At 39.6% G+C, this 27,044-nt stretch overlaps 1 protein-coding gene across 1 annotated transcript in view; it reads right to left on the bottom strand.

Annotated features, from left to right (window-relative positions):
• hs6st3b (heparan sulfate 6-O-sulfotransferase 3b) overlaps positions 1 to 26,289 on the bottom strand; it is a 117,852-nt gene extending 91,563 nt beyond the window's left edge. Inside the window, exon 1 of the mRNA XM_047370275.1 lies at positions 24,948 to 26,289. Coding sequence (XP_047226231.1) covers positions 24,948 to 25,492 — 545 coding nt within the window. The 5' untranslated portion in view covers positions 25,493 to 26,289. The remainder of the gene's footprint in view (positions 1 to 24,947) is intronic.
• Positions 26,290 to 27,044: the final 755 nt, after the last annotated feature.

Genomic DNA, 27,044 nt, shown 5'->3' with positions numbered 1-27,044 from the left:
GCAAATAAACATGGGTGTGATAGGGCAATACCAATGAGAGATTTAAAAGACCTTTTCATGTTGGAGAAAATGTCTGATTAGTGTCAGCCATTGTCATGGATTTTAGAAAGACAAAGTAGTAAATTTGGATTTACCTCTGCATGTCTCTGTTTTGTTTTTCAGATGACTGTTAATAGGAGAAAGATAAACATCGGGCTAATATCAAACAGTTTGTAAGAAATCAATAACAAGGAAATAAAACCAGACAGACCGGATGACTTGGCTGCAATAGATTAAAACGTTTTGAGGAAATTTATTTGATGGTTGGGAGAAATGGACCAGAATTTCAGAGACTAACAATATGCGTCTGACAAGTGTCTGACTTTGAAGAAATAAAAAGATTTTTCCAAAAAATGATCTCTAGCAAATAAAAAATGTATTCAGAAATACCAAACTGACCTTACCCATTAAAGTTTTAGTGAGGAAAAAAAAAGGTGATTTGTCTTTTCATATAATGTTTGTAAACATCTGAAATAATGTCTGGCATAATTTCCAGAACCCAAAGACAAAATTCTTAAACTGCTGCTTCTTGTGTGCTTATCAACCCAAATCTCCACAGCCTAAGCTCTACTGAAAGAACAATATGCCACAAACAATCTGAGCCAAAGGGTTTGTCTGTCTTCAGAGAGAAATATTGGATGTTAACAGCAAAAACCTCTGTTCAATAAAATACCAGCTTTGCTAATTAAATGCCATATGGAGATTGAAGGGAAATATTTTTAGATGTTTGCCCCAACGGCACAAAACACTGTTCTAAACACATTGATTTAGTCTCAAAGGGGAGACTTTATGGTACCTGCCTCCTTCCTAACTACTCACACAGACTTATCCCCCTGACACAGTCTCAGGAAAAACCGTCTGCTGGTAACGGCAGAAAATCCTAGCTGAGGTACATTTGAGGGCAATTAGAAGGAGCTGCCAGCTCCCGAGCACTGTGCCTGCTCCCTGCACTCAGATTGGCAGATTTACCGTGTGTACTCCTCAACAGGCCTGTCTGTGCTTGTTATGTCTCCAGTGGCTGACTGAAGACCTTGCTCACCCAACGAAAAGATATAGAGATAGCTCAGCCAGCCATGAAATTGATTTTGTATTAACAAACAAGGGGGTCTGGTTTTCCCTTACTGTTAATCAAATCATTTTGCGGAATGAGGGGGAAGAAGAGAGTAAAATCATTACCTTCCACCAGTAAATCAGGTTCACTGCAAACCTGTTGTCCCATTAACCCTGAGACCTGCTCAATAGCTAATTAAGGCAATTACTTCAGGCATGACACGGCAGTTAATCATGACTGACTAGCCCATTTATAGTGGTGGCTTCATTACCATTGGCAGGGTTCTCTGATGGCCCCACTCATTCCTACACACACAGAGGAAACAGTGAGGATAAACGTGGCTGTTGGTCTGTTATTCACCCATTCCCCACTTCCAGGGCTATTTTTGGAATAGATAACAGTTTTAAAAATGTCTAGTGCAAATTGTTTGCTTAGGTTCTTGATGAGCCATTTGCAATCATACTGACAATGTGACAGAGCTTCAGTTTTCAACATAATTAGAGATTCATTTTTTTTGTCATTTAGTCATTTATGTTCATACTGAAGAGATGATGAGAGATGAGGAAAAAAATGTTTTTTAATCCGTCCGTCCATCCATCCATCCATCCATCCATCCATCCATCCATCCATCCATTCATCCATCCATCCATCCATCCATCCATGTATACTTTAAAAATTGGCTAGAACAGAGAACTTTGAGAAGTCGAGAAAGTAAAAAAACTGATCCTAACAAGCCCAGGGCTCTGCTGTGATGATGCTGTGAAATGGATGTTGATTACACACACAATTTTGTTCTTGTAATCCGGAAATGTCTCTGAGGAGTGAGGAGAAAAAAAGGCAGATAAGCCACCGTTTGTGTCTGTGTTTGCGTTCGTGCCTGTGGTACTGAACAGGACTTTGCACTCCGACAGTATGATCAGCACACCCTGACACCCAGCTTGTCAGCAGTTCCCATCCAGCTTGAGGGACTGATTCTGACAGACTGCTGTGCTGAGGGAGGCCCTTGTAGTGAACTGTCCTGAGTTGGAGTATTGATTTTACTGTTTGTCTCCCTTGACTGCAGCAAGGTGGAAGCTTGATGAAATAACTCCCTCAGCCATGCGGCCCGCTCCCCCCTAAGGCTCCCATTACTTCTTTTTTTTTTAAAGATCAGTAGGACTGCTGCTGTATGTTTACAAGGCATCTGGTGCGAGCTGGTCAGAGGCTTCTCATCCTCGCGCTGTTAAATGTCACTCTCTCTCCTCTGTTGCACATCAGTAAGCGATGTTGGCGCGGCAGGACGCCCCTCTAGGTTGTTTCATTTCCATTTGCTGCTGTGAATAAAAAAAAATCTGGATGACCTGTCAATCTTGTAAATATGACAGGAATTTCAAACCACAACTGCTTTGATGAGTCAGAGCCTCCAAATGTTCACTGACATTACAAAAAAAGAACAAAATACAAGCAGTGCTGCATATTTCCCTGTAGCTTTCCCATTATAGTTATTAAAACAAGCAAACGCTCATCTGCTGGGACACTTTTGACTTTGATCCACTTTAGGCAGAAAACTCAGCGGACAAGAGAATTGCTGTGATTGCAAGTGTGGCGAGGTAATTAAAAACAGCGTGTCTCCCCTTGCTTAGAAGTTATTTGTCTTCTTAACTTGGAAAGCACAGCTGCTTATGAAAGGTTTATACAAACATGCTTTGAATTATCAAGCATTGCTGTAAAAGGCCTCAGAGACCTTGGGTCTGTGTCTTTGCTATTTAAACAATTTAAATTTGACATAGATGTACAGACTTATATTGTGATGGTTTTCATTTCAAGGTAAATAGCAGATTGGTATCTCTGTGGAAAGGCTCCCAGAAAATGCAACTTGTGTGAAGCCTTTAGATTTTTTATTAATATTAGAAAAAGCACTTCATAAAGCAGGAGCAGGACAGAATAATACGCTACTGAGAAAATAAATTACTTAATTTTAGGTTCACCTATCACATTCAGCCTGAAGCCCAAAAGAAATATTTGTTTGGCTATGATACAATTCCCTAAATCAGCCATCATGGACTGAATGAGGCTGAATTGTAGAATTGAAGAATTAATCACACCTCTTTTTCACAATTTGTCACATTTAAACCACAAATCTCAGTCCATTTTATTGCGATTTAATATTGCAGACCAACACAAAGTAGTGCGTAATAGAGATGTGTAAATGAAGGTGGATTTAAGCATTTTGAAAAAGAAATCTGAAAAATTTGTCGTTTATTTGTATTCAGCCTGTTTTGTTCTGATATCCCTAGATAAACTTCAGTGCAACCAACCGCCTTGTTATTATTATGTCCTGTAGTTTCATCTTACCATAAATACAGATGTTCCTGAAAGGTTTCAGATTTTAGTTAGAAAGCATTAGTGAACAAACAGTATCATAAAAGCCAAGAAACACACCAGGGAACAGGTTAGGGATAAGCTGTATAAGTGTAAGGTAGAGTTATATTAGAAAACAATTACCCAAGCTGTACAAGCCATGTCACTGTAACAGTGTGGCACCACCATCAACCTACTAAGACATGGCCATCTATCATACTGACAGGCTGAGCAATAAGAGCACTAATAAGAGACGCAGCCAAGAGGTCCATTGTAACTCTGGAGGAGCTGTAGAGACCTACAGCTTAGGTTGAAGAATCTGTCAACATGACAACTGTTGTGCACTCCAAAAATACGGCCTTGATGGAAGAGTGGTAATAAGAAAGCCCTCGTGAAAAGGAAGCCATTAGTCCCATTTGCAGGGCGTCAGGAGCTATGTCCAAGACACAGAAGATGTGTAGAAGAAGGTGCTTGGGTTAAAATGTGTGCCAAATTCAATGTGTGGCAGAAAACCAACACTGCACACAACCCTCAACTCTTCATTCCCACCACATGGGAGTGGGAGCATCATGCTGTGGGGATGCTTTTCTTCAGCAGAGCCAATAAAGCTGGTCAGAGTTGATGGGAAGATGGAGGGAGCTTAAGACAAGAAAACCTGTTAGAAGCTGGTCAAAGTCCATTCCTAAATCCAAATGAGAATTTTTGGCAACCTTTAAAAAATGAGGTTCACAGAAGCTCTCATTCAATCAGACAGAACTTGAGCTACTTTGCAAAAAACTGACATTTTCCATCTCTAGATGTGCAAAATTGTTAGAGACATACTCCAAAAGACTTACAGCTGAAACTGCAACCAGAGGCAATGCTTCAAAGTCTAAGATTGACACTAATGCATCCCACATTTGTTTAGATTTCTATTTATTTAACTTTGTTTTATGATTTCCCATTTCACATGTATGCATTACTTAAAGATGGTCTGTCACAGAAAATCCCAATAAAACATATTAGTTTTTGGTTGTAAAGTGACCTAATGTTATACAGGGGTATGAATACTTTCGTAAGGTACTCTTTCTCAATTCGCTGGCTTTCATCAGACCTAAAGTCTCAGTAACTGCATTTAATCTTTACCAAGCTTTAACTTTAGCTGCCACGCTGAACATAAGGAACGTCCTGCTGTACAGAAACTCATTATTTCACAGTCTTTAAACATAGCGACTCGCCCCACTGAGAAATCCATTATCATAGCTAATGGTAGGAGCTTGTGGGTGGGAGTGCAGCTTGTGCAACAAAATACTCAAGGCCAAATATAACAAAATCAAAATACATAGATCAATGGTTGTGGTTCTTAGCAGTTTCATTTGTCTTTCATAATATTTGACCAAGGTATGTGCTTGAACCCAAAAATACAGTGGAGCATTCCCTTCTGGTTGACAAGAAGAACATATGAGAAACTCCAGCCAGCTCACAAGTCTCAGGATGATAATGAATGAATGGACCATTGGATGAATAACAGCAAGGCTTCTGAAGGTGATTTAGCCAAGCAGGGCAAAGGTAGCCTGCTGGCCAGAGTGATTTAGTCCTATTACAGCCCACATCTGTCAGGCCAGAAAAACAAGAAGAAGACAGTATGGAAACACATTGGAGAGTGTCCAGGTGCTAAATGGATCTGACACCCTTTCAAGCCCAAATCCTGGTCATCACACACCATGTGTTGTTTTACTGAAATCTGACAGACATTCGAGGAGCTGGATTGCCAACATTCCTTAGGGATGCCAATCAGATATCATTTAAACTAATTGTAACAAATAATATTTAACGGTTAGGTTAGGTACTTTACATCAAGTTACAATCTTCTACTGCAGGTGAAAACACTTTAATTCTGATCTATGAACATCTCTGTTGCTTCAACCCAACATTAAAATGTGTTAGATCCTTAGCATCATGTTTGTGTCATTCTTCTCCATCATTATCATTTTAAAACACAGGCCTTTTGTAACTTACAAATTGGGCAACTTGGCAGTGTTCCTTGCAGAGGAATTTAATGCACCTAAATTCTTTCTATAGATAGTAAATGTGTAATGCATTGTGATCTGTCATGAAGTGTTGCCTTCCATTGCATCTCTATGAGACAGCTTTAGAAGGAAAAAAAAAGCACAGTTTAGGAACTTGTACATCTAAATTGATCAAGGTAAAGAGGCAATTTTGAATGACAAACATGTAGATTTATTCTAACTGAACATGAGCTGAGTTGTGACACCCATGGATTTGTGGGATACAATAAGTAAGGATGAGTTTAGACAAATTTCAGCCAGTGTTGGTTTTCAAGATCACATTGCATAGACATATTTTAACTAAACAAACCCAATATATTTTTGTCCTTAATTGTACGAACAAGGTATTTTGGAAGGATCCTCCTGTCATGAGGAAAATGGATGTGGAAACATTCCACATTGCTGCTTTTTTGTGGAGCGCGATGGATGGTATGTAGGCGATAAGACTGGTTTGAATCCTCCAGAACTGAATCCTTTTGGTGTTTGGTGATAAATGCTTCCTGTGTGGTAATGCCGTGTGATTAACGGACACAGCCTGAAGCCCGATTTCTCCTCTGCCTCCTCAGTGTACCTGAATCAATCATCTGCACGGATAGAGGATACAGTCTTGAGCTGAACCAGTTGCTTAAAGCTACTCTCCCTCCTTAAAGAGATAAAAATAAGATGTAGCTTTGGGACTCAGTTTCAGACAGCAAATGCAATGAGGCACTCTTAATTGAATTAGATGTGAAAACTGTTTTGGCTTTTTAAATAATGTCTTTAAAGTGCATAATTTTCTTACAATGTAAAAAATCCTTTAAAGGTTTTTATTTTTTCCATGAATCTTTTCAAGCATCACATGAGGAGGTTGACAGCTTAGAAATTATCATTTATTTTTTTTAATTTACCTGTTAAAGGTCTCCCATCTTTTCTGTACTGTTGCCACTTTTCTTAACTGTGGTCAAATGGATGAACTGGGAACCTTAAATTTCAAATGTATCCCTTCAAAAAGAGCTTTCCAAACAAATTATTCTAACATCTTAAATCTTTTTTGTAGAACATTTTCATTCAAATCTATTTCTCAGAGAAATGTTGTGTTAATATTTACATCAGGGCCAAAGTCACCACCCTGATCCACTTTGTACATATAGGCAAGAGTTAAAAATATATAAGCTTCAATGTAAAACAGGAGATATTGGTGCCATTATATTTTATTTCATTTGGTAGGTAGTCATATATTTAGACATTTCTTTCTTGAAACCTGACTTTTACATTCTTTAGAGGTTTGGCTCTGGTAAGTCAGGAAGATGCTACTTTTTCAAATCTAGACAAAGATGATGTTTCTCTAAATTTCACTGAGTGGGATCAAATACATTGAAATGCATGTTATTCTTTGAATCTTGTTATTAATCCAAGTTTATATTAGCTGGCTAAATAACCATCCAACATGAGCTTGGTGTTCTTGTTTTCTTCATAAAAACAAAAACTGCAACAAGACAATATGAAGCATAGCATGTACGTGTATAAAATCTAATTTTCATTATTTTAGCAGCTAGATTGTTGTTTTTCTGTTTTAAATTTCTGTTTTGCATTTTTTGTAAAAATATCACAATACTTGAAGCTTACGTTTTTCTTTTTCATTCAAGGTTATTACATCGTGAGAATCACATTTTGGCCACTGCCTAGAGAGCAACAAAGTCAGTGTCAAATAACACCAATGTGATAAAGTCACAATATTACAGTATATTTTGGAAACTACTGTAGCTTGAAGATTAGATTGCCAAAACAGGTGCTGTTATGCCAACCGTTCTCTTTCTTGTTTTCCCTTCTGACGTTGGTCTGGTATCTGTCTGGCCAGACAGCTATACCTTCTTTCTTGGTTTTCACTTGGGTTCTAAACAAATTTTTTATGGCAGAATGTTATTTGTGTGGGAGAGCAAAGCGGGCTGGAGAAAATGCAGGGGCTTTATGAACACCTGCATTTCTCATCTTGAACGTTTAAAGCTTAAACTTTAATCCCACACAAACATTTGTTCATTCATGCTATGTAGACCTGACAAGGTGAGCTGAACTTCAAAGAAAAGCAGCGCCCGGCTCCAAAGGGAGTTGAAAATGCTTAAATCAAATGTCACCTGATGTTAAAAAAGGGCTGTTGTAGCTGTTTTACAAATAGGCGTGAAACCGTATCAATGGAGCAGAGATTATGGTGGTGGTATAAGCAGTCAAATCAATCCCTGAGTATTTTTGTTCAAGTCGATAAAAGTTCCAGGTTTGGTCCATTAGTCATGTTAGCGCCCAACTTTGCATTGCAACTGAATTGCCAAACTGCTACTGAAAGCTCTCAAAGTGGCTTTTTCAATTTTTCTGGTATACACACACACAAGAAAAGTACATGATAAGTTTGTTTGTATTTGCAGCACTTAGCTCAAATATAAAGCCAAACTTGAAGTACCCAGTAATGAAATAATCTGACTCCTAATGACACTGAGACACTTTTTGATTATTCAGAGGCGGCACTCAGAGACACTTAATACCGTTTCTTCCCTCCGTGACTTTTTATGATTCACAGACATGCCTGGCTCTACCAGGTGCAGGAAATGCCACTGGTGTCAGGACATTTCCCTCTCATCACAGGCGACCTGAGAACAAACCAAAGGGAAAACTCGATTTCCGAACGTGAGAGTTGCACGGAATGATGAATGAAGAGTGTTGCCGTCCACTCCTTGTAGCTGGATGGGGACTGATGAGAAGTTAAGTGATCCTGGGATTTGTGGGTGGGATTTAAAAGCTCTGTGTTTTAGCCATTCATCTGGCATGTCAAGAGGCAATGACTCACGCCGAGGGACATCAGATTCCTACCATGAGCTTGATGTGCTGTGTCGCAAAACATGCTGAGACATAATGCTATTTGTTCCACTTCGGCACATTGTGATGTCACAAGGCGTTACCCCAGTCTCAAGCACCACATACTTGTGAAGACAGTTTTTTAATGCATACTTATTACATTGTGACCCGGGACTTTATCCTGCAATATCGTAGGTGGGCATGAACAGAAATTGATTCCAGGGAGGAAATCCTTTTCCTTTGAGAACAAAACTATTATTTGTTCCCCATAACATACAAAACACAAAGCTCAAGGGTTAAAAATTTGTTTCATAATACATTAAATGCAACATTCAGAGATGAATATATATCACTGAAAACATTAGTTTTTTGCAAAAGGATAAATACTTGAACTTTCCCACATTTTGTCACTTTACAACAATTTTAGGTAGATTTCATGTGATAGACTGAAACAATCTTTTCTTTAATAGAGACAGGGAAGCTGGTCAGAGATGATGGTAAGATGGATGGAGCTAAATATGGTGCAGTCCTCAAATAAAATCAGCCAAACACTGGGGTGAAAGTTCAACTTTAAGCAGGGCAGCAACACAAAACATGCAGACGAGCTGATTTAGATCACAGCATTTGCATCTATAACAATGGCCTAGTCAAAGTCTAGACTTAAATCCAATTGAGAATCTTGGTACAGCTTGAAATTTGATGCTGTCCTTTCAATGTGGCTGAGCTTCAGGTATTTTGCAAAGAAGAATGGAGGAAACAATCAGTCTGTAGATGAGCAAAGCTGATAGAGAAACACCCCAGGAGACTTGCAGCCACAGTTACAGCAAAATGTAGTTCTACATAGTCCTGACATAGTCCTGAGGCTTAATACAAATGCCTGTCACATTTTTTAAATTATTGTAAGTATAACATTTTAAACACAATGGATCATATTTCATTTTACAAACACAAACATGAAAACAATGTGAAAAAGTGACACGTTTTTTTCAAGGAATTGTACAAACTTAACTGAAAATGAATGAAAAGGTGTTTGAACACAGTATGCTTCTGCTCAAACATCTATAACTATTTATAAATGCAGGATTTTAAGTGGCAATCTGGACTTCAATCTGTTATGTGTGAGTATTCAGATTCCTCTCCCAAGTCTGATTGCTGCCACGTGACAGAAAAGATGGAGAGGAGCCCAGCAGTAAATATTCGATTTGCTGAACAGATTTCACATGCTGTGGGCAATTTTGCCGCAATATTTCTTATACGCAAATGTCATTGCAATGCTCCTTGTGGGGCCATTCAGAGGTGCAGCACTTAAAAGTTTTTTACCAATCTGCCAGCCAGTACAAACTGTTACAACATCAAAAACACGGAGGACTTAATCCTGCTGGGTGGCATGCTCATGCAACAGAGGATTAGTCTGTGAAGGTGACTCTACCTGCACTTACACTTTAAGTGTGCCAGGTGCTCATTCAACCTCTGAATCCAAATAGAGGAGCTCAACAAGGCTGTCTGTTTAAACTACCCTCCCCACAGTATAACTTACCTATCACCAGGTCGCCCCAGATAAGGACAGATGACCTTTCTCTGGGTTGTTACAATAAATCAACTCCAAAGGTGGTTATTCTTGGCGCGCTCCTTTTGTCAGTCCTTGTAGGAATCCGCAGGGAAACAATGCAGCCACACACCTATGCTGTCATATTATTCCTGTTTGATATGTCAATCTGTCAAGTCACACCATGTCTGAACAAATGTGCCCAGCACATTTATATGGATCGCTGGTAAAGCTGTAAAATAAATTCATCCTTAATTATAAGAGCATATTGCTCACAAAAAGATTGCGTCAGTACTTTAACAGTGAGATGTTTTACCTGACTGCAGGTATGCATGAAAGCTCAAAGCATTCACCAAAAAATAAATGGACATCTTTTCCCATAATTATGAGATCAGGATCTCATAATTATGAGAAAAGATTTCAGAATTATGAGTTAAAATGTCATATCTCGTATTTATGAGAAAAATCTCGTAATTATGACGTTGCAGCTTCCGATTTGGAAAACAGGGCAATTCCATCTCATTTTCATTATCTTGAGCATCTTTAACTATAGTACTTCGACACTTCAAACCTGGACTAGATTGTTCTACACTAATAGCAGAGTCTTATAAACACAATTTGGGATTTGTGAAAGTTCCATAAACAGCCTTTAGGCCACATTAGAACTGGTCCGACTCCAAGGCAGAGTAATCTTGCCTTTGATGTAGTGAGCACATTCAGTCTATGTGATTAGCTGGTCACACAAACAACTGCAGCAAATTATTTGTTTTAATGCCAATAAATAATAAAAAAAAAGGCAAAAGGATGTCTTATTGCTCATAGAGCAGAAGAAGAGACATCTGCGAGTTATATTTTGTGTAGTTCTCATTAGCATGGTCTTCCACTTAACAGTTCCTATGGTCCAATGACTGAGTCTTTTTTTGAAGCTCATGTCTGGAGATATTTTTTTTTATTTCTGAATTTATAAGAAGTTTAATGGTAAACTTTATTAAATTAACTAAATCAACAGAAAAAAACAAGAACAATCTGAGAATTATGCAGAGACAATTATACAAAGCAAAGTCATGAAGAAATGAGTGGCTCATTAGAAGAGCAGGTGCACCATAGCAGGAAGGTTAAAGTCCTTGATGAAGCTGTTCTGAGTGAAATTCCCAAGCCATTTACTGCATGTCTTCCTCTTCACTTTCTGCCTTTCTTACTGCTTAACTACTAATGAATAAAGGCCAGTAATCCCACAAAAAAGAAAGATGCCAAAAACAGAGTCGAATTTACCCAGTTTCTTAATAATGATTTCACAAATTTGCTCCACAGGAGGTTTCTGTCCTCCCTGAGCTCCTGCTTTACAGGTGTACCACCCCAGTCAAACACCCCACCTGCCACTGTCCCGAGCGGGTCACACCGTGCATGCACGAGGTGCTTAACCCAGGAACTGTATTTTGGGAGCAGGACCAGTTTTAATGTGGTCCTAATACCAAATAAGCACTAATATGGCCCTTTATGGAATTTTCACAAATCAAATAAAGCTTTCACAAATCCCAAACTGGGTTTTAAACATTCTGCTATTAGTGGAGAATAATTTAGTCCAGGTTTAAAGTGTCTACTTTTTGAGTTGGAGCAGATTAAAAATGCTCAAGGTAATGAAATATTAAGTGGACTTGCCCTTTAACTGTTTCCCGAATCTGCAATGTAGTAATTCCGAGATCTTGATCTCAGGATTTTGAGAAAAGATGTCTATTTCTTTTCTTTGGAGAATGCAACGGGTTTCCGTAGGTATGGGCAAGTTGATGGAAGAAACAACTTATTTTGTAGCCATTTACTGAGTCATCAAGATTACCACATATCTGCCTATTTAACTAGCCTGCTCACCCATTTTGATGAGTGCATATAGGAAATGGGTCTCTGTCACATCATATTAATACCCCAGGAAGGTCTAAATTATTAATTATGGAGCTGATTATTTAAAAAAAGTGAAGAATGCATTAAAGAAATCTTAATTTACATTTATCCCATAGGAATTGTTAGAATGACACATGTGATTTTATTAAAAGAAACATAATTATTTCTTCATGTGGATTTTTTAACCCACTAAATACATATACTAAAAATAAAGTGTAATTTTTCAAATAAAAAAAATTTTAATACTTCAATACAGAAAAATATTTCAGGCAATTACACATTTATACATATTTTTACATACCCATGTGTCTCTTTGTTTTGAATTAACTGTACACCCATCTTCTGTTTCTTTTTTTATTGGTTGTTCTGGGAGTTACCACTAGGGCCTGATCTTCAAAAGGTTTACGTGTACAAAACCACACGCAAACCTGTTTGCGTCAGCAAAGCTGATCTACAAATGAGGTGGTAATTGGATTGCCTGTGCAAAATCAGCGGAACTATGGGCGCAAACGTTTTAGCGTGTCTGCCTTCATGAATATGCCAAACAGATGATAATGATCAAATGTGTAAATTCATAGGAGGAGGATATGCAAATGTAATGCCGTACCTACCGCAATGCGATTTTCAAAGTCTGAAACGGTTTGCGGGTGCAATTTTTGCGTGAGGATTTAGCAGGTTTGAAATGCAGGTGCTAACTGGGATGCAAAAATGTCTACGGTCACTTTGGCCAGAAGGAGGCATAGATAGAATGACAGATGACAGGAATCTTTTGTACATGTGCCAACAGGTTTTGGTTGTCAAAAATAAAAATATTAAAAATAGATGAGAATAGAGGATTCTATGTAGGGTTATCTAAACTCTGATTTGGAGCCAACCACAAACAAAAGCCATGATATATCTACTATGGTAAAACTCCTTGCAACAGTTCATTCAACATCATTCCAACGTAACATCGCTGTCAGTGATCATCTGCTGAACGCGCACAAACCTGATCATGGCAAAATGCGCACAAAACTGATCAACCGTGCACAGCCTGTGCACATCATGCAAAAGACCCACTGTGCTTTGATGTTGATAATATAATTAATAGGAAAGAAATAAAGACATTATGAGGCAGATTAAATCCTTCATTTGCAAACTGGATGCAAAAAATCACTTCTTAGCAGGTGAAAAATCACAATTCTAAGGCAGCTTTTCCATGTGGTGACAAAGACAATGTATGCCTTAACCTTGCCACTAAACTAAACACATGGTATTATTGACAGTAACGTTATTTAACTATTTTGCAGGCCAGTGATGTGATCCTATGTTTTAAAATTAGCAAACTATAACATACAGATTGCCAACTCCTACAACAATCTATTTTTATGTTGCTAATATTACGTTCAGGCTTACATATTGTGGCTGTTTATGATAAACTCCAATCTCTTCAAACATATACTCTCAAAAAAACAACAGAACCCGGTGAGTCTCCGAAAAGAATTAAAAGATCAAGGAAGGTAAATGAATTAACAGACATATATGTCTTTTATATTGTATTGATTGGCCAATTTGTTGTGAGTTACGTCAAGCAAGATAAGATAAATAATCTCGTCAGGGAAGATGACAAACCTGCTGTGAGTAGCACAACAAAAGTTCACTAGCTGTAACAGTCCAGAAAAGCAAGGACCGAATGGAACAGAAAGAAAAAATCAGCAACTGGATCATTTATAATGATGCAGCGTAACAATCCATGCATATTTATAGCAACACAGCAGAGGATCTGTTTACTCTTGTTCCAGCCAGTAGCACACGCAATTTCCACATTTAAATAGGGCGGTCTGCACCTGTTATCCATTGCACGCTCAATCTTTGAAAATCCCACGCAACACGCCCACTTATCGCACGTGCAATTTATTTATAGTACACGCAAATTAGCACCCACTATTTGGGATCTTTGAAGATCAGGCCCTTAGTCTGGAGTGCCACATTACATGTGGATCCACAACTTCCTGTCGGGCCGAAGCCAGAGGGTCAGACTGGTTCAACATACTGTATATCTTGGGTCCTTAGCTTCAGCACCGGCTCTCCACAGGGCTGTGTGTGAGACCCCTGCTCTAAACCCTCTAGACCTATGACTGCATCTCTTCTCAGCACAACAACACCATTGTCAGATTTGCAGATGACACCACAGTGGTGGGGCTCATCTCTGGGAGGGATGAGTCCATCTATAGGGACGAGGTGAAGCGGCTGACAGTGTGGTGCACAGAGAACAACTTGCTTCTCAACATCTCCAAGACCAAGGAGATAACAGGGGACTATAGGAAAAAGAGGACAGACATTTCACCACTGATCATTAAGAGGGACTGTGTGGAGAGGGTGGATGACTGTCGCTGCTTCCTGGGAGTCCACATCGAGGAAAACCTGACCTGGAGCATGAACACCTCTGAGCTTCTGAAAAAGGCCAGAGAGAAAGAGCAGATTCAAATGATAATGATAAATTAAAGCTGCAAGCTGTATTGGGCAGCACTCGCAGCTTATCGCCACTCAGGTCTGTATCGCATCGCCACCTCCAAGCCACAGATGAGCCCGCTAGTCGATTCTGCATGTCAGTATTAGGTGGTACTGTGAGCAAGCTTTAATACGAACTCCAGTCATGCCGAGTTCTGGTCCTGCGAGAAGCATTCAAAACTTGGCCGGAATCCGACCTTCCTAATGGAAGCTTCGCTTACTTCCTGTTTGGTGGTGAAGAAATAACGACAACTTCCTGTCATTCTTTAAAAAAGTCAGCAAAATTATTATATCTCATTAGACAAAGTTTAAAACTTCTGTCTGGCACCCATGTTCTGTCAATCAGCTAAAAAACCTGTCATTTTGTTGTTAGTGAGCAGGCCATCTGCTCAGTCGTGGCAGATGGCAGCTCACACTGAGCCTGGTTCTGCTGGAGGTTTCTTCCTGTTAAAAGGGAGTTTTTCCTCTCCACTGTCGCTACATGCATGCTCAATATGAGGGATTGCTGCAAAGTCAACGCCAGTGACTGTCCACTGTCTCTACATGCTCATCCAGGAGGAGTGAATGCTACAAGTCACTGACTGGATGCAATCTGCTGGGTTTCCTTAGATAGAAAAACTTTTTATCCAATTTGAATAAAAAGCTAACTCCGACTGCACTGTTCAATTGTTAGGATTAATAGTAATGTATGTACCTGACTGTTGTGAAGTGCCTTGAGACAACATGTGTTGTGAATTGGCGCTATATAAATAAAATTGAATTGAATTGAATTGAATTGACTAAAGTGGTGTCATCATTCATCCATGATGATACATTCCAAATTTTAAGTGAAGCCAATGATGTATCCGGAAGATAAAGTGGTTGAAGATTCCTAGGGGGCGGCTTTGATCCGAATTCCAATGCAATCCAATAAAGCTGTTTGGTTGTTGACAAAGATCAACCATATTCAGTTTGGAGTAAATCGGACCACGCATGTGTAATTTAGAGTCAAACGTATGGCCATGGCATAAAATTGGACTTCGTGGTGCCGCCACAGCCACATCCTCCAGCCAAACCTCTCAGTACTGGAAACCAACCATTATGTTATCTGACACTGGGGATAGTTTCATGTTGATTAGGTGAAGGGGATCAAATATGGCCTTTCCAAAGTGAAACATTACACTTGCTGTTCCCAGGGGGCGGTGCTTCGATAACGTCAGGATTTGACCATTGAATATTGTTCAGGGCCTGATGTGGATCAATCCCAGACGGTTTAATGTCTCTGTGACATTCCTTATAGGAGCTATAACAATAAAAAATTTTCGCAGAGAATTCAAACTTTGAGGTATGGCTCGACCCTTTCAGCATATTCAAAAACTCGTGATTTTGGTGACTTTAGATCCCCCATCACTTCTGAGCAAACTGACCCATTTTCAAACCAATCGATCAAAATCTCTAGGTGGAAATTCGATCAAATATAGAGGTTTTAAACTGCAAAAAACTGAGTCAAAATCAGAAACTCAAGATGGCCGACTTCGTGTTTATTGTAGAACATGGGTACAAGAGAGTTTTATGTAAGTCTTGGTGAGTACTACAAGTGTACCAAATTTCATGCCTCTACGATAAAGTAAGGTCAATTAGGGGGTGTTTTGAAAATTTCAGGGGGCGTTGTTGAGCTATTTTTTATGTTTGCGAAATCCTTAAAATACATACGTTTACACCAGGATTAACAGATCTGCAAAATTTGGTGAGCTTTTAAAAATGTTAAAGGCGCCAATAAGGCACTTCATTTGATAGATGAATAATAATAATAAATGGAACAACGGAGCGACTACAATAGGCCTGCACTGTGCTTAGCTGCTCGGGCTCGCTGTTTCTTGAGAGGGTTTTCTGACCTCCCAAACAGTTCCACTGTTTGTATATTTTATAAATGCAGATATGAGGGCTGTTTTTGTTTATTTAGATATTCAGTGAATATACAGTCTCTAATTTAATTTGGATAAAACTTATTTTTCAAGTATCATAGAGATCTGTTTTGGTGTACATTCCTAAATTAACATCAATTAATAATGTAATATACTGAACATTAATTTGTGGGTAAGGTTCAACGGGAGATATTTCCTTGAAAGCAAATTTTCAGTCAAATATAAAACATATTTTTTAAGACATTAAACAAGTGTTTCACATATGCTGCTGCTGCTGCACCCTCTGTGGAGGTAACAGTTAATTATTAGACCAACTGGATTACTGCTCAGGCCTGCCAGCAATGATGACTTGAATTAATGACACATGAAAAGCAATCTCCATGCCCTGTAAGGCCTGCAAGGGCACTCTGAGCTTCACACACTATAAAGACCCCGTCATACTGATGAGCGCTCTGCCTACTACATCTGATCATTGTGCCCAGACCTGCAAATCCACCCAGCTTTCTTCATTCGAGCTGATCTGTGACCAGAAGGCGTCAGCTGCTCTGCTGTCTCGCTGTTTCTCATTAGGGTCCTGCACTCTCACCTCCTTCCTGGGCAGGAGAACAGCCAGAAACAGCTGGAAACGTGTAAATCCATGATGTCCAACAACAGTATTCATCCATTCGCTCTTCTGGCCGTGTCATATTAAAGTTTTATATTTGAGCTGCTTTTATTATCATGTACCTCACAGAACTGTGCGCAAACCGGTGCAGTGTTGGTCTCCATAACTGGCACCTCTAAAGATTTGTAAAAACCCTTAATTCCCCTTGGGTAGCAGTAATATCACAGTAACTATTACAGAAAATCCTACCTTTAATTTGAGTACATTTATTTGATGTTGAGGAAAACAATCTCAAGTTTAAAAATGTTTTTAACAAATGTTTTTAACAACATTATTGGTGGCACTTTACCAAAGCTGTCAAAACTTTGGTATCCCCTTTTTACCAATAAGACAGCACTCCATCCTCTCCATTAATATTTCAAGGTTTGATTGTACAGAGATGGAGGGATCTTTGACCATTCCTGTTTACACAGTCTCTCTAGATCATGCTCTTTTCCCTTCAACTCACCCCAGAACTGGGTACTGGGATCACCATGGAAGATGGATGAATTTGTCTCAGTTGAATCATTTCTGTGTGGATTTGGGCATATACTTTGGATCATTATCCTGCTGAAAAACCCAATGACAATCAATTTTCAGTTCACTGGTAAAGTCTGTCGTATTTTAATTTAAAATCTCCTGGTATTTTGAAGAGTTAATGAAGTCATGCAGTCTAACAAGGTTCCCTGCACCTTTGCAATAGAAACAGGCACAAAGCAGATCCTCCACCATGGCTAACAGTGGGCTTGAGGAGCTTTTCATACCTAACCCAACCGGAGTATTTGTTGCCGAAAAGCTCAATGTGTGTCACAGTAATGCTTAGCAAACTTCTTCCTGAAATGATTCCCAAACAACTGGTTGCCTTGTATATAGCGTCTAATTGTTGTAATGGTGATTTGGGGAGCCCTGGATGCATCTTTTTGCTGCTGTTCTTTAACAGCTTTGGGGATTTTGTTTTCTTTTTTTTTTTTACTACACTGGTCATCCTACTAGAGGTGCTTTGTGGCCAGCAAAACTCAGGTTCTCATCCTGCCGAGACGCCAACGGCTAAAAAAAAAATCCTTCTGTGTTAATACTTCAGGGAAATGTAATTAGTCATTACTAACTTAAGCCTCCTAGAAACTGTTCCTCTTCCAAAATTAGCATATAAGTTTAAAAAAATGTATCTGTTACATTTACATTAAAGTGATTGTGGGGTTGCCAATAATTGTTTGTTTAAAACTGTTTTTTTTACATAGTATTGTTTTCCTATCTATATAAATAACTTCAAAATAAAGATTACACATTTCGGCCAGGTGGGCTAAAACATATGGCCAGCACTACACACGCTAAAGAAAATGTCAAGCATTGTAGGAATGTGATGCATATGTAAAGTATTCATGATTTACTAATAAAAGCTGTTAAGCTGAAATTGCAATAAATATTTGCTTTGCTTTGTATGCATAAACATATGAAGCATTAGTTTGCCAAGGGATTGCTAATATCGTGGGGTATCTTGGTAGTATAAACATATTTTTTACAAAATGTAGTAGGAAAAAATGCAGCCATTACTTCAAAGACAAGTTAAAAAAGGAAAAGCATATAAGAATTTTCTCTGCATAAAGTTAATGATGAAAGCGTCCTATTCAAAGTTTTAGACAGATTAATTATTAATAGCAATGCCAATAACCCAGTTTATCACAAGGCTTTTTGATTTACTTTGACTGTATAGTTTATTCAACCCTACAGCAGCTTTTATATTATACAAATACACCAATAAATCCTCAACTTGAATTATGTTAACACATTAAAATTATACTATAGTAGTTTCCAGTCTCCTTCACTTTTTCAGCAGGTGAGAGCTGTATATGCATAACCACATCAAAAATGAACAATGGAAAGCATTTGTAGTGTACCCATAAAAGGACGTTTATGTCTTTGTGCAACAATACAGCTGCTCGTAAGAGAGTACATCTTCAAAAACTACAGCGTAGGCATCTAATTCCTGCAGTAAAACAGAGAAGGAAATAAGACACAGCAGTTAAGACCGAATAGCGTGGATACTTACATAAATATCTATTTATCTCATTGTTTTTTTTATAATAATGAAATAAAATAAAAATAAAAATGATTTCATTTATATGAACAATCTTATCCTGGGTAGAGTGAAGAGAACTGGCTTTTGCCATTGGCACTACATCAATAGAGAAAATAGTTGCAATGATGATTGATTTAAAGAGGAAATCTATTTTTATATTTAAAATATATATATTTTGTATAAAATATATATAATAATTTAATATATTTATATATAGTCCTAAAAATGTGAATTATGATTTATTTATCTCTCAGTTTAAAATCTATAAATGTTAAAAGTATGAATGATAAATAAATTATAATCAGCCAATTTAATTATTTTTCAAAGCAGATTAGTTATTTTACAGGCACTTTTGACAACAAAAAAGCCTTTTTAGCCACACCTCTCTTAAAAAAGTGAAGAGAGTACCATATATAGATGATTTTTTGTCATCCAGATCAGAGTGTCTGATGGGCTACTGTTGTAAATGGGTCATGGAGTTCTTGATTAAAAAAAAATAAGTTTTTAATGGATGTGTGTCCACTATGACAGAAAACATCTTGAGAGAGCACCTTTTCTACTAAGATCTATGGAGGAAACGTGGATGTGTTCCTTCGAAGTAAACAACGTAGGCCAGAAATCTAAGACAGTGAGTTGACAGACAGAGCCCTGAAGCAATTGCAGCCATTGTCTAATAGCATAACATTTGCAGCTGCAGTCTGATTGTATTTCAGTATTTAAACTGCCCCTCCATCCATCAAATCACAGAGTTTCCATCCATAGTTTTGAAATCTATCTACAGATAAGCTTATAGTGTTTGAGTAGCATGAAAGACTGTGTTCTCAAAATAACATTTTGACAACTTCACAGTATAGTTAAACCGTCATGAGTAAAAACACTGATTAGGTGGAGAAAAGTGAGACTTGCATAGCCACTGCATGGTATGCTAATATAAAATAAGCTACTTTGGTGACACAGTTGTTTTAAGCAGCGATCTAATCCATGTTTGTGCCATCAAAGTAACAATGCTGGTCAGAACTGGAGCAAACTGAATATTCATGTGAGTGCTGCCAGAATGTTTGTGTGCACACCAGCAGCATCAGACACACGTCAAAAAATATGCCCTTTTCTTACACATAAACAAAAAAAATGTCTCGGAGTAGGATCCAAGTGCAGACAGGCAGGCAGAGAAGTAGAAATGGTTTTAATCAAAAAGTAAAACTTATAACATGCAGGTGGTAGCAGATGCAGGCATGAACATACAGTCATCCATATGTGTGCCAAGGCAAACAGATTACTCCAGCAAGGAGTAAACAGAAAAGTAGGGTAAATGTAGAGCAAAGCATGAGTGAAAGCAGTGAGACTGATTAGCATTAAACTGGCGGACCGAATGAAGCTGAGTCCCAACAGAGCCCAAGGGCCCAGCAAGCAGCCACCGGGAGCGAGCTGGCACACATCAAAGCACCCACTGAGAACCACAAGTACACCAGCAGGCAGAGACACCAACCACCGGCAGGTAGTGTGGCGGGGAGGAAATCGCCTGAATTGATCCTGGAGAGGGAGCAGTCCAAGACCCATCCTGACACAAAAAACAGGCACACAGTCACAATCACACATTCCCACCCTCATGCATACACATAAAAACACTTACACCTACGAATCCAACGTAAAGACAAACAAAAATGGACGTCATACACTCACTCACACTCCGCTGTCGATACCCCATAGGAGCAACCAGCCCCTAGACCTAGGAGGTGGTCCCCTTCCCTCCGGGGTTGGAGACAGGCAGACCGCCCCAGCACCTGAACCTGGACTGGGCTAGCCTGGGCTGGTGCTTGAACCTGAGCGACCCCGACCCCCCGCCCCAACCCCAGTCCCCAACGATGCCCCATGTACAAAAGAGGGGTCTACATGGTCCAAACTAGCCCAACAACCAGAGCCGCCAGAGAATGAAACAGCCCCAATCCCCCAATAAATTCTGATCCTACCACCATGAGCCGGGCCCCAATGAACCCCAACATTAATTTCCCCACAGGGCCAACCCCAACCAGGACACAGATATCGAACACAGGCCCCTGAACCCAAACGCCATGAATCCCCTCCCCACAGCACAGGGGTACAGCCCTACAGGCGAGCTCCATCCCCGAAAAGCCGACGAAGCCACACCTGCAAAACGCAAGCTCCACACACAGCCCTGCTCCAAGCACCCCCGCTGCATCCTGCCCCCCACCACACAGCGCTCCGTGACGGCAAGGCAAGGGCCCTGCACAATGCTACCCCAGCCCCCAGCTCACAGGCGCAACAGGGCAGACACCACCGAGCACCGCGCCCACAACGACCCCCCGACCCCACACCAAGATGGGACAAACTCACTCAGCAAGAGGTCCCTGGCCAGCGGCAAGCACCCGGGGCCGGCGTCCCCCACCACCCCCCGCAACCACACAAACACACCACATCACTGCCACTGCAACAATAGCCCAGAGAGAAACAAGCTCAGCTCTACCATCGCCGCTCAGCCGATCCAAATGTAGGGGACCCCACATCCAAGAAGAGAACACAACCCCCCAACCCCACACGCTCTGCCACCCCCACGCCACCCTCTAGCCCACCTCCCCGATGACCCCCAGGACATGACCTCCAGCAGAGCAGCACACCGCCAAGCCCGTCTTGAGCTTGGCTCCAGGCCAAGCTCAAGACCGCCCCACCCACCCGACTGCCAACCAAAATATAAATCTAAAAGTAACAGAACTAAAATGCACTATAACCAATAAGAACTAAGAACCTAAAGGAATGAACTAAAGAACCACCTGGAAAACATAAACAGTCAGGATCAGAGGCAAGACCCAAAGCAAAACTCAAACGCCTTCAAATTATGACAAAAACACCTGGATTAAGTTTTAAACACTTACTTAAGATGTTGGCCTTTTACCTGCTAAGTAATTAGGATAAAATAGTGCAATATTTTATGTAGCTTTATATACTGAGGATGAATGTTTTGTCAGTTTATGTTGTGTTTTGTTATCCTGTCCTAAAAGACAATGTGATGTTGTTGTTTTAATGTTTTCTAATATTATCATTTTAATACAGGATTAAACAAAAAGTAAAAATCTTTAATTTTTACCAAAATATTTATTCTTTATTGATTTATGTCATGCGTTATTCTTTTCAACCCAGACATTGATAGCCTAATAAATGAGACATTTTAACCCATTCTTTGGGTTAAAAACCTAAACTAGTTTGGTGCTTCAAACCCATAAACCAACCCTGTTGTTTTCAAACAACCCAGTGTCTGGTCCATATCTGACCCAGAACTGGGCTACAAAAATATCAAAATGTGGGTTGTTTTGAACTCAGCCCTTTTTAGAATCTAAATGTCTCTTGTGCTAGGCACAGGGCGACTAATTTGTAAAAAGTGATAAAAAAAAGCAATGTAGCCATGCTAAAAGATCACCAATGATACACACTGGTCTTTGTATTGTACAGCAGGAAAGATGTCAAACATATGATGACGGCCACATTTTATTTATAAAATATTAAAAAAATTAACCTGACCTGCATCAACCTTTCTTTATTTCATTTAAAATGTTTGGAAAATATATGAAAGTGTCTATACTATGGTCAATTTAACTTAGTCAGTTAAATAGCAGGTTGTCACTTTTCATTTTATCCGTTGCATTAAAAAGATGTTCATAATTCATTCCTCTACAGAAATGACTTTTCAAAGTAATTTAAATGTCTACGTCTATCATAGCTATAGGAGCGAGTCATACAGTATAAAGAATGTATACACTGTTAATTTTGCTAGTTTAGATAATTAAATGTATAGCTCTTATATCCAAATGCATACAATATATGTACATAATTTTTTTTTTTTTTTTTGTTAGCATAAAGCTCTGCGAACAAGAAAATTGAAAATTAAGCTATTCATTTATTAAAGAATTTGGAGAACAAGAGTCCAACAGTAGGTGACACTGATTAATTTGTGGTGTTTTCTGTCTTCATAAATGTAAAGATTTCAGGCTGTATGATTTATAGTTATGGTTTTACCTCTTTGACTGTGTTATTGCTGCTTCACCTGTGTCATTGACAGATATTTGAGTGTGCACGAATGGAAAGGCATTGTAAATTGCAACAGAGAGAAACAAAATAAGCCTGTTTTATTATCATGGGATGGCCATATCAAATATTTTTGTGATTTTTAAGTGCAGCCTTTTACCACGTAGTTTCCCAAAGACATGATTTACTCAGATCATTCTTTGCATTCTTATGAAATAAATTTTTCAAAAGTGCTCCATGCTCTGTGTCCCAGTGTCACACTGAATATATCTACATGAGTAAATCCAGAACAGAATGTTGGATAATGAACATGTAGCAATCAGAAATAATTCTTCCAGCACTCCTCAGACTCTGCAGGCCTTTGAATTTGCCAGAGAGGAAGAACTATCTGCTCGGTGAGCCCAACCCCAATGAAAACAGATAAGTAATACCAAGAAACTCTCCGCAAAGCAACTTAAGAGGACAGCACTTAAAGGTTTGTTTCTCCACAATGCCCCCGAAGAGGGCCGACCTGCCTGCTCCACTTCTCCCCTGACTGACAGCACACTCTAGAGACACCACGCCGCAGGACACGCGCACTGATCCAGCCTGACACGCCTGACCTTTCCTGGGCCACGCAGCTGACTCACTGTGCGGTGTGCCCTGTTTGGCTGAAAAGGCCACGCAAGGCCACATGGGGGATGCCATCGCAGCTTTTCTTCACCTTCTCCTACTGCCACCTCAGGAGCAGGCAACTTGTATGTTTCAGGAAAGTCAATCTGAGAAGTGTTCACCTGCAGAACAAGGGCAATGTATCTGAATCTGACATTGACATTCTGTTTGTGTTCTGTCAGTGCAACCTTAAAATCTTAGATGAGAGATCATAACTTTTTAACTACAAATGACAAGCAAGGTACTTTTTTTCACTTTAAACTCTTTTTTTTATTTAATTAAGGAATTACTGGGACACATAATGATAATGCATAATGCTAATACGTATTTCATTAAGCAAATCCACGTCGAACAACAGCTGGCTAGAAAGGGAATTCAACATTGAATTGTCTTGTTTGAGAAAGAGAAGCCTAAGAAGAGATGCTGCGGGAGGCCACTGAAGAACAAGCGACAGGAGGATTGTAAGTGCAGAACAGATGCTGCAGCTGTGAAATGAAGAGCTGTCGCATCCAGCGAGCACTTCCCTGAGTACAGAAAACACTTCACACAGCAGAAATAAATCATGTGCTTGCGTGCTTTGCTGGATGATTGTATTTTTTCTGAAAGAGGAAGGACATTCTCTGCAGTTTAGAAATCCAGCTTTTGTGACGAGACGTTTTGGTTAGGTTAGGTATAGCAGAGTGCTTCCATTTTCAGATGACAAATCGCACTAAATTCTAATGAATAAAGTTTGTGGTTATGCCATGAGAAAAACAGCTAACACGTTAACACATTTGCCCTTTGCAAGGTTGTATATGGTACTGTTTGTTCGCCTACTGATGATAATCAAAGGGCATTCATTATTCTTTGGAAGGTGGTCCTACAAACTGGATAAGTCTGAGCACAATTTAATTGAACAGACAGTAAAGACAATGCGTTTTTTTCTGTCTAAACAACATGAGGATGTGATTGAAAAGATGCCTAGTGGTGTTTAAATGATGTTCAAAGGTGGTTCAGTGAAAATCAAATGATTTGAACAAGTCTGACTTTCAGCATCCTTGTGTAAAAAAGTCACATTTTCAATTAGTTTTTTCTGGGCTTAATAAGAATGTAGATTGAAACACCCTTAAAAAGACTGATGCCACAAGTGTGTGACGTAAAAGGAGTGAAGAACATTTGCTGTATTTAAAAGTTATCAGTGGTTAGAGAGGTAAATAGAGACGAATTTACTGAGAATAGCTTGAAAGGCAGTTGGTACAACAATGTCATGCAATCTAAGATGTTGGGTTAGAGGTTATTACAGCTGAATTATGCATAAGACATTAAAAAAAACTTGCATTTATAACAAATCACTTCAAAATCATTTGTTTATTTGCAAAAAACCTGTAGCAGTTTTAAATGTCTGTGAACTGAGCATGTTATTACCTTTTATTCCTCTGGGCCTCCTTCTTATCCATCACGACCGGAACACAGTTCGTGAGCTCGGTCCAGTCGGCGTGCAGCCCGCAGCTCCAGCCGGTGGAGAACCGGGAGAAGAGCCAGGACTCCTCTTTGCCCGGCCGATGGCAGGTGCACTTCTTCTGCCCGGACTTGCAGTCGCACGGCTGCTCCAGCCGGATATTCCTCACCAGGTGCCGACCGAAGGTGGTGCCGCCGGTCTTCTGGATGTGCAGGAACACGATCACGTCGTCCCCTTTGATGTTGAACTCCACGTGTCGGTCCAGGTCCCTCTCGGAGAAGTTGAATTTCGACGGCAGCTTCGGCGGACCGTCATCGTCCAGGTCGGGATCTATGTAGAAGTCATCGCCGTCCTGATAAGCGGAGGAAAGCAGGCTCACCCCTCTGAATCTCTCCCCGGACTTAAAGTGGCATGAATTGCTGCCCGCAGGACATATGTACTGATAGCCTATCATAACAAAAAGGACTGCCAAGATGGGAACCAAAATGAGCTTGCTGGATCTCTCATCCATTATATCTCAGGATAGTGTCTTCATTCCATTACTGTAAATAACAGGTATCACCCGGAGGCTGTTCGGACGGAGATCAGTATTCCTTCATGCCTTTTTTATTTAAAGCGCCAAATGTTGATCACTCTTCCGGACACGCGTTATGTGGACAGATGAGATGGTTTTTAAAATGATCCACGCCGTCTTCTCTGCGCTGCCTAGGGAATGTCCAGATTCAACAGTCATGGCATGCAAATCTCTGGCTGTCCAACTTCTGAAGCCGCTGTGAAGCTGCATCCGTTCCGATCACCGCCGTGAAATAGAAAAAATAAAGAAAGAGGAAATTAAGCGTTCAGAGAGAGTTTTCAGTTTCACTCTCTTTTACGTTTATCGACTCAGTTCTGCTCGGACAGCAGCATCCCACCTGAACGGACGGACGGAGCCTCACTGACTGGCTGAGCAGAAAGCACTGCTTTCAGAGAGGATGCTGCTGCTGCTGCTGCTGCTGAATCCACGCCGAGAAATGTGCGTTATGCCCTCATCGTGGAAGGACTGCAGAGCTCCATATCCCATATTCTCTATCCCATCCACAACATAATCTTGTTTTACAGAGAGCAAAGCCAGAAGCACGATAGACGCAGACAAAATAAAGATTTAAACCCACATTTAAATGCCAAAATCCTCTGCAGCCCAACTTTATAAAGAACATTCATCCCTCCTTTGAAGATTAAAACAGGAAAATATCCAACTATCAGAAAATCTATAGTTAGTTATAGTAAAATTAGAAGGAAAAGTAGAACCAAAGTCTGCAAAATCTTTTATAAATAAAAATCTGTTGTATGCATTTGTATTCAGCCCTCCTCTGACACCCCACCTTTTGCAGCTGTTACATCCTTGAGGTATTGAACACGTTTGAAATCAAAGAAAAACAAGAGAGCAGCTGAAATCATTTAGAAGCATTTAGGAAGCATTTGTGCTGCTGTGTACAAATTAGCATGGTTTAGCTGGTTTAATATTTATTGGCTAAAAAAAAGGTTTCTTGTTCCCAAGTTCTTGAAAGAGTGGTATGGTTGGTAAAAGCAGAGACCTTCATGTCTAAACATGTGTTTGGGTCAGTTAGATGATTGGTGGAGTCATAATCCAGAAGTGAAAAGAACATAATTTCACTATAAACCAACCAATAGACAACTTGGTTTTCTGTCAGAAAACCAAGTTTTTTGAAATACTCAAGGGAAAAACCCAAGGAGTTGTCCAAGTCTAGGAGCACTCACAGTTCCGGAAAGATATGGAAATAGCTGGTACAGTTTGCCCAAGCAAAACTTAAACATTAAGCACATTAATAATGCAAATAGTTAAAGAAAAAAGATTTTAAGCAAAAACGTGTGAATAAGAATATCTTCAACTACTTTTAAGACTCCTTGCACAGTTGACGTGCAACAGTCTGTAAAAAGCAATTCCCTTGAGTTTTATCCATGGTTCTTGGGACTATATTTTTGTTCAAGGACCTGAGGGCTCAAGTTGGAATATGTGGCTTCCTATGCTTAACCATGGAGCATTTTAAAATGAATACTGAAAA

Source organism: Girardinichthys multiradiatus, chromosome 7, assembly GCF_021462225.1.
Source record: "Girardinichthys multiradiatus isolate DD_20200921_A chromosome 7, DD_fGirMul_XY1, whole genome shotgun sequence".
In the NCBI taxonomy this organism is placed as follows: domain Eukaryota; kingdom Metazoa; phylum Chordata; class Actinopteri; order Cyprinodontiformes; family Goodeidae; genus Girardinichthys; species Girardinichthys multiradiatus.
Note: the sequence above shows the minus strand (reverse complement) of the source record. Positions and strands in the feature narration are given on the sequence as shown.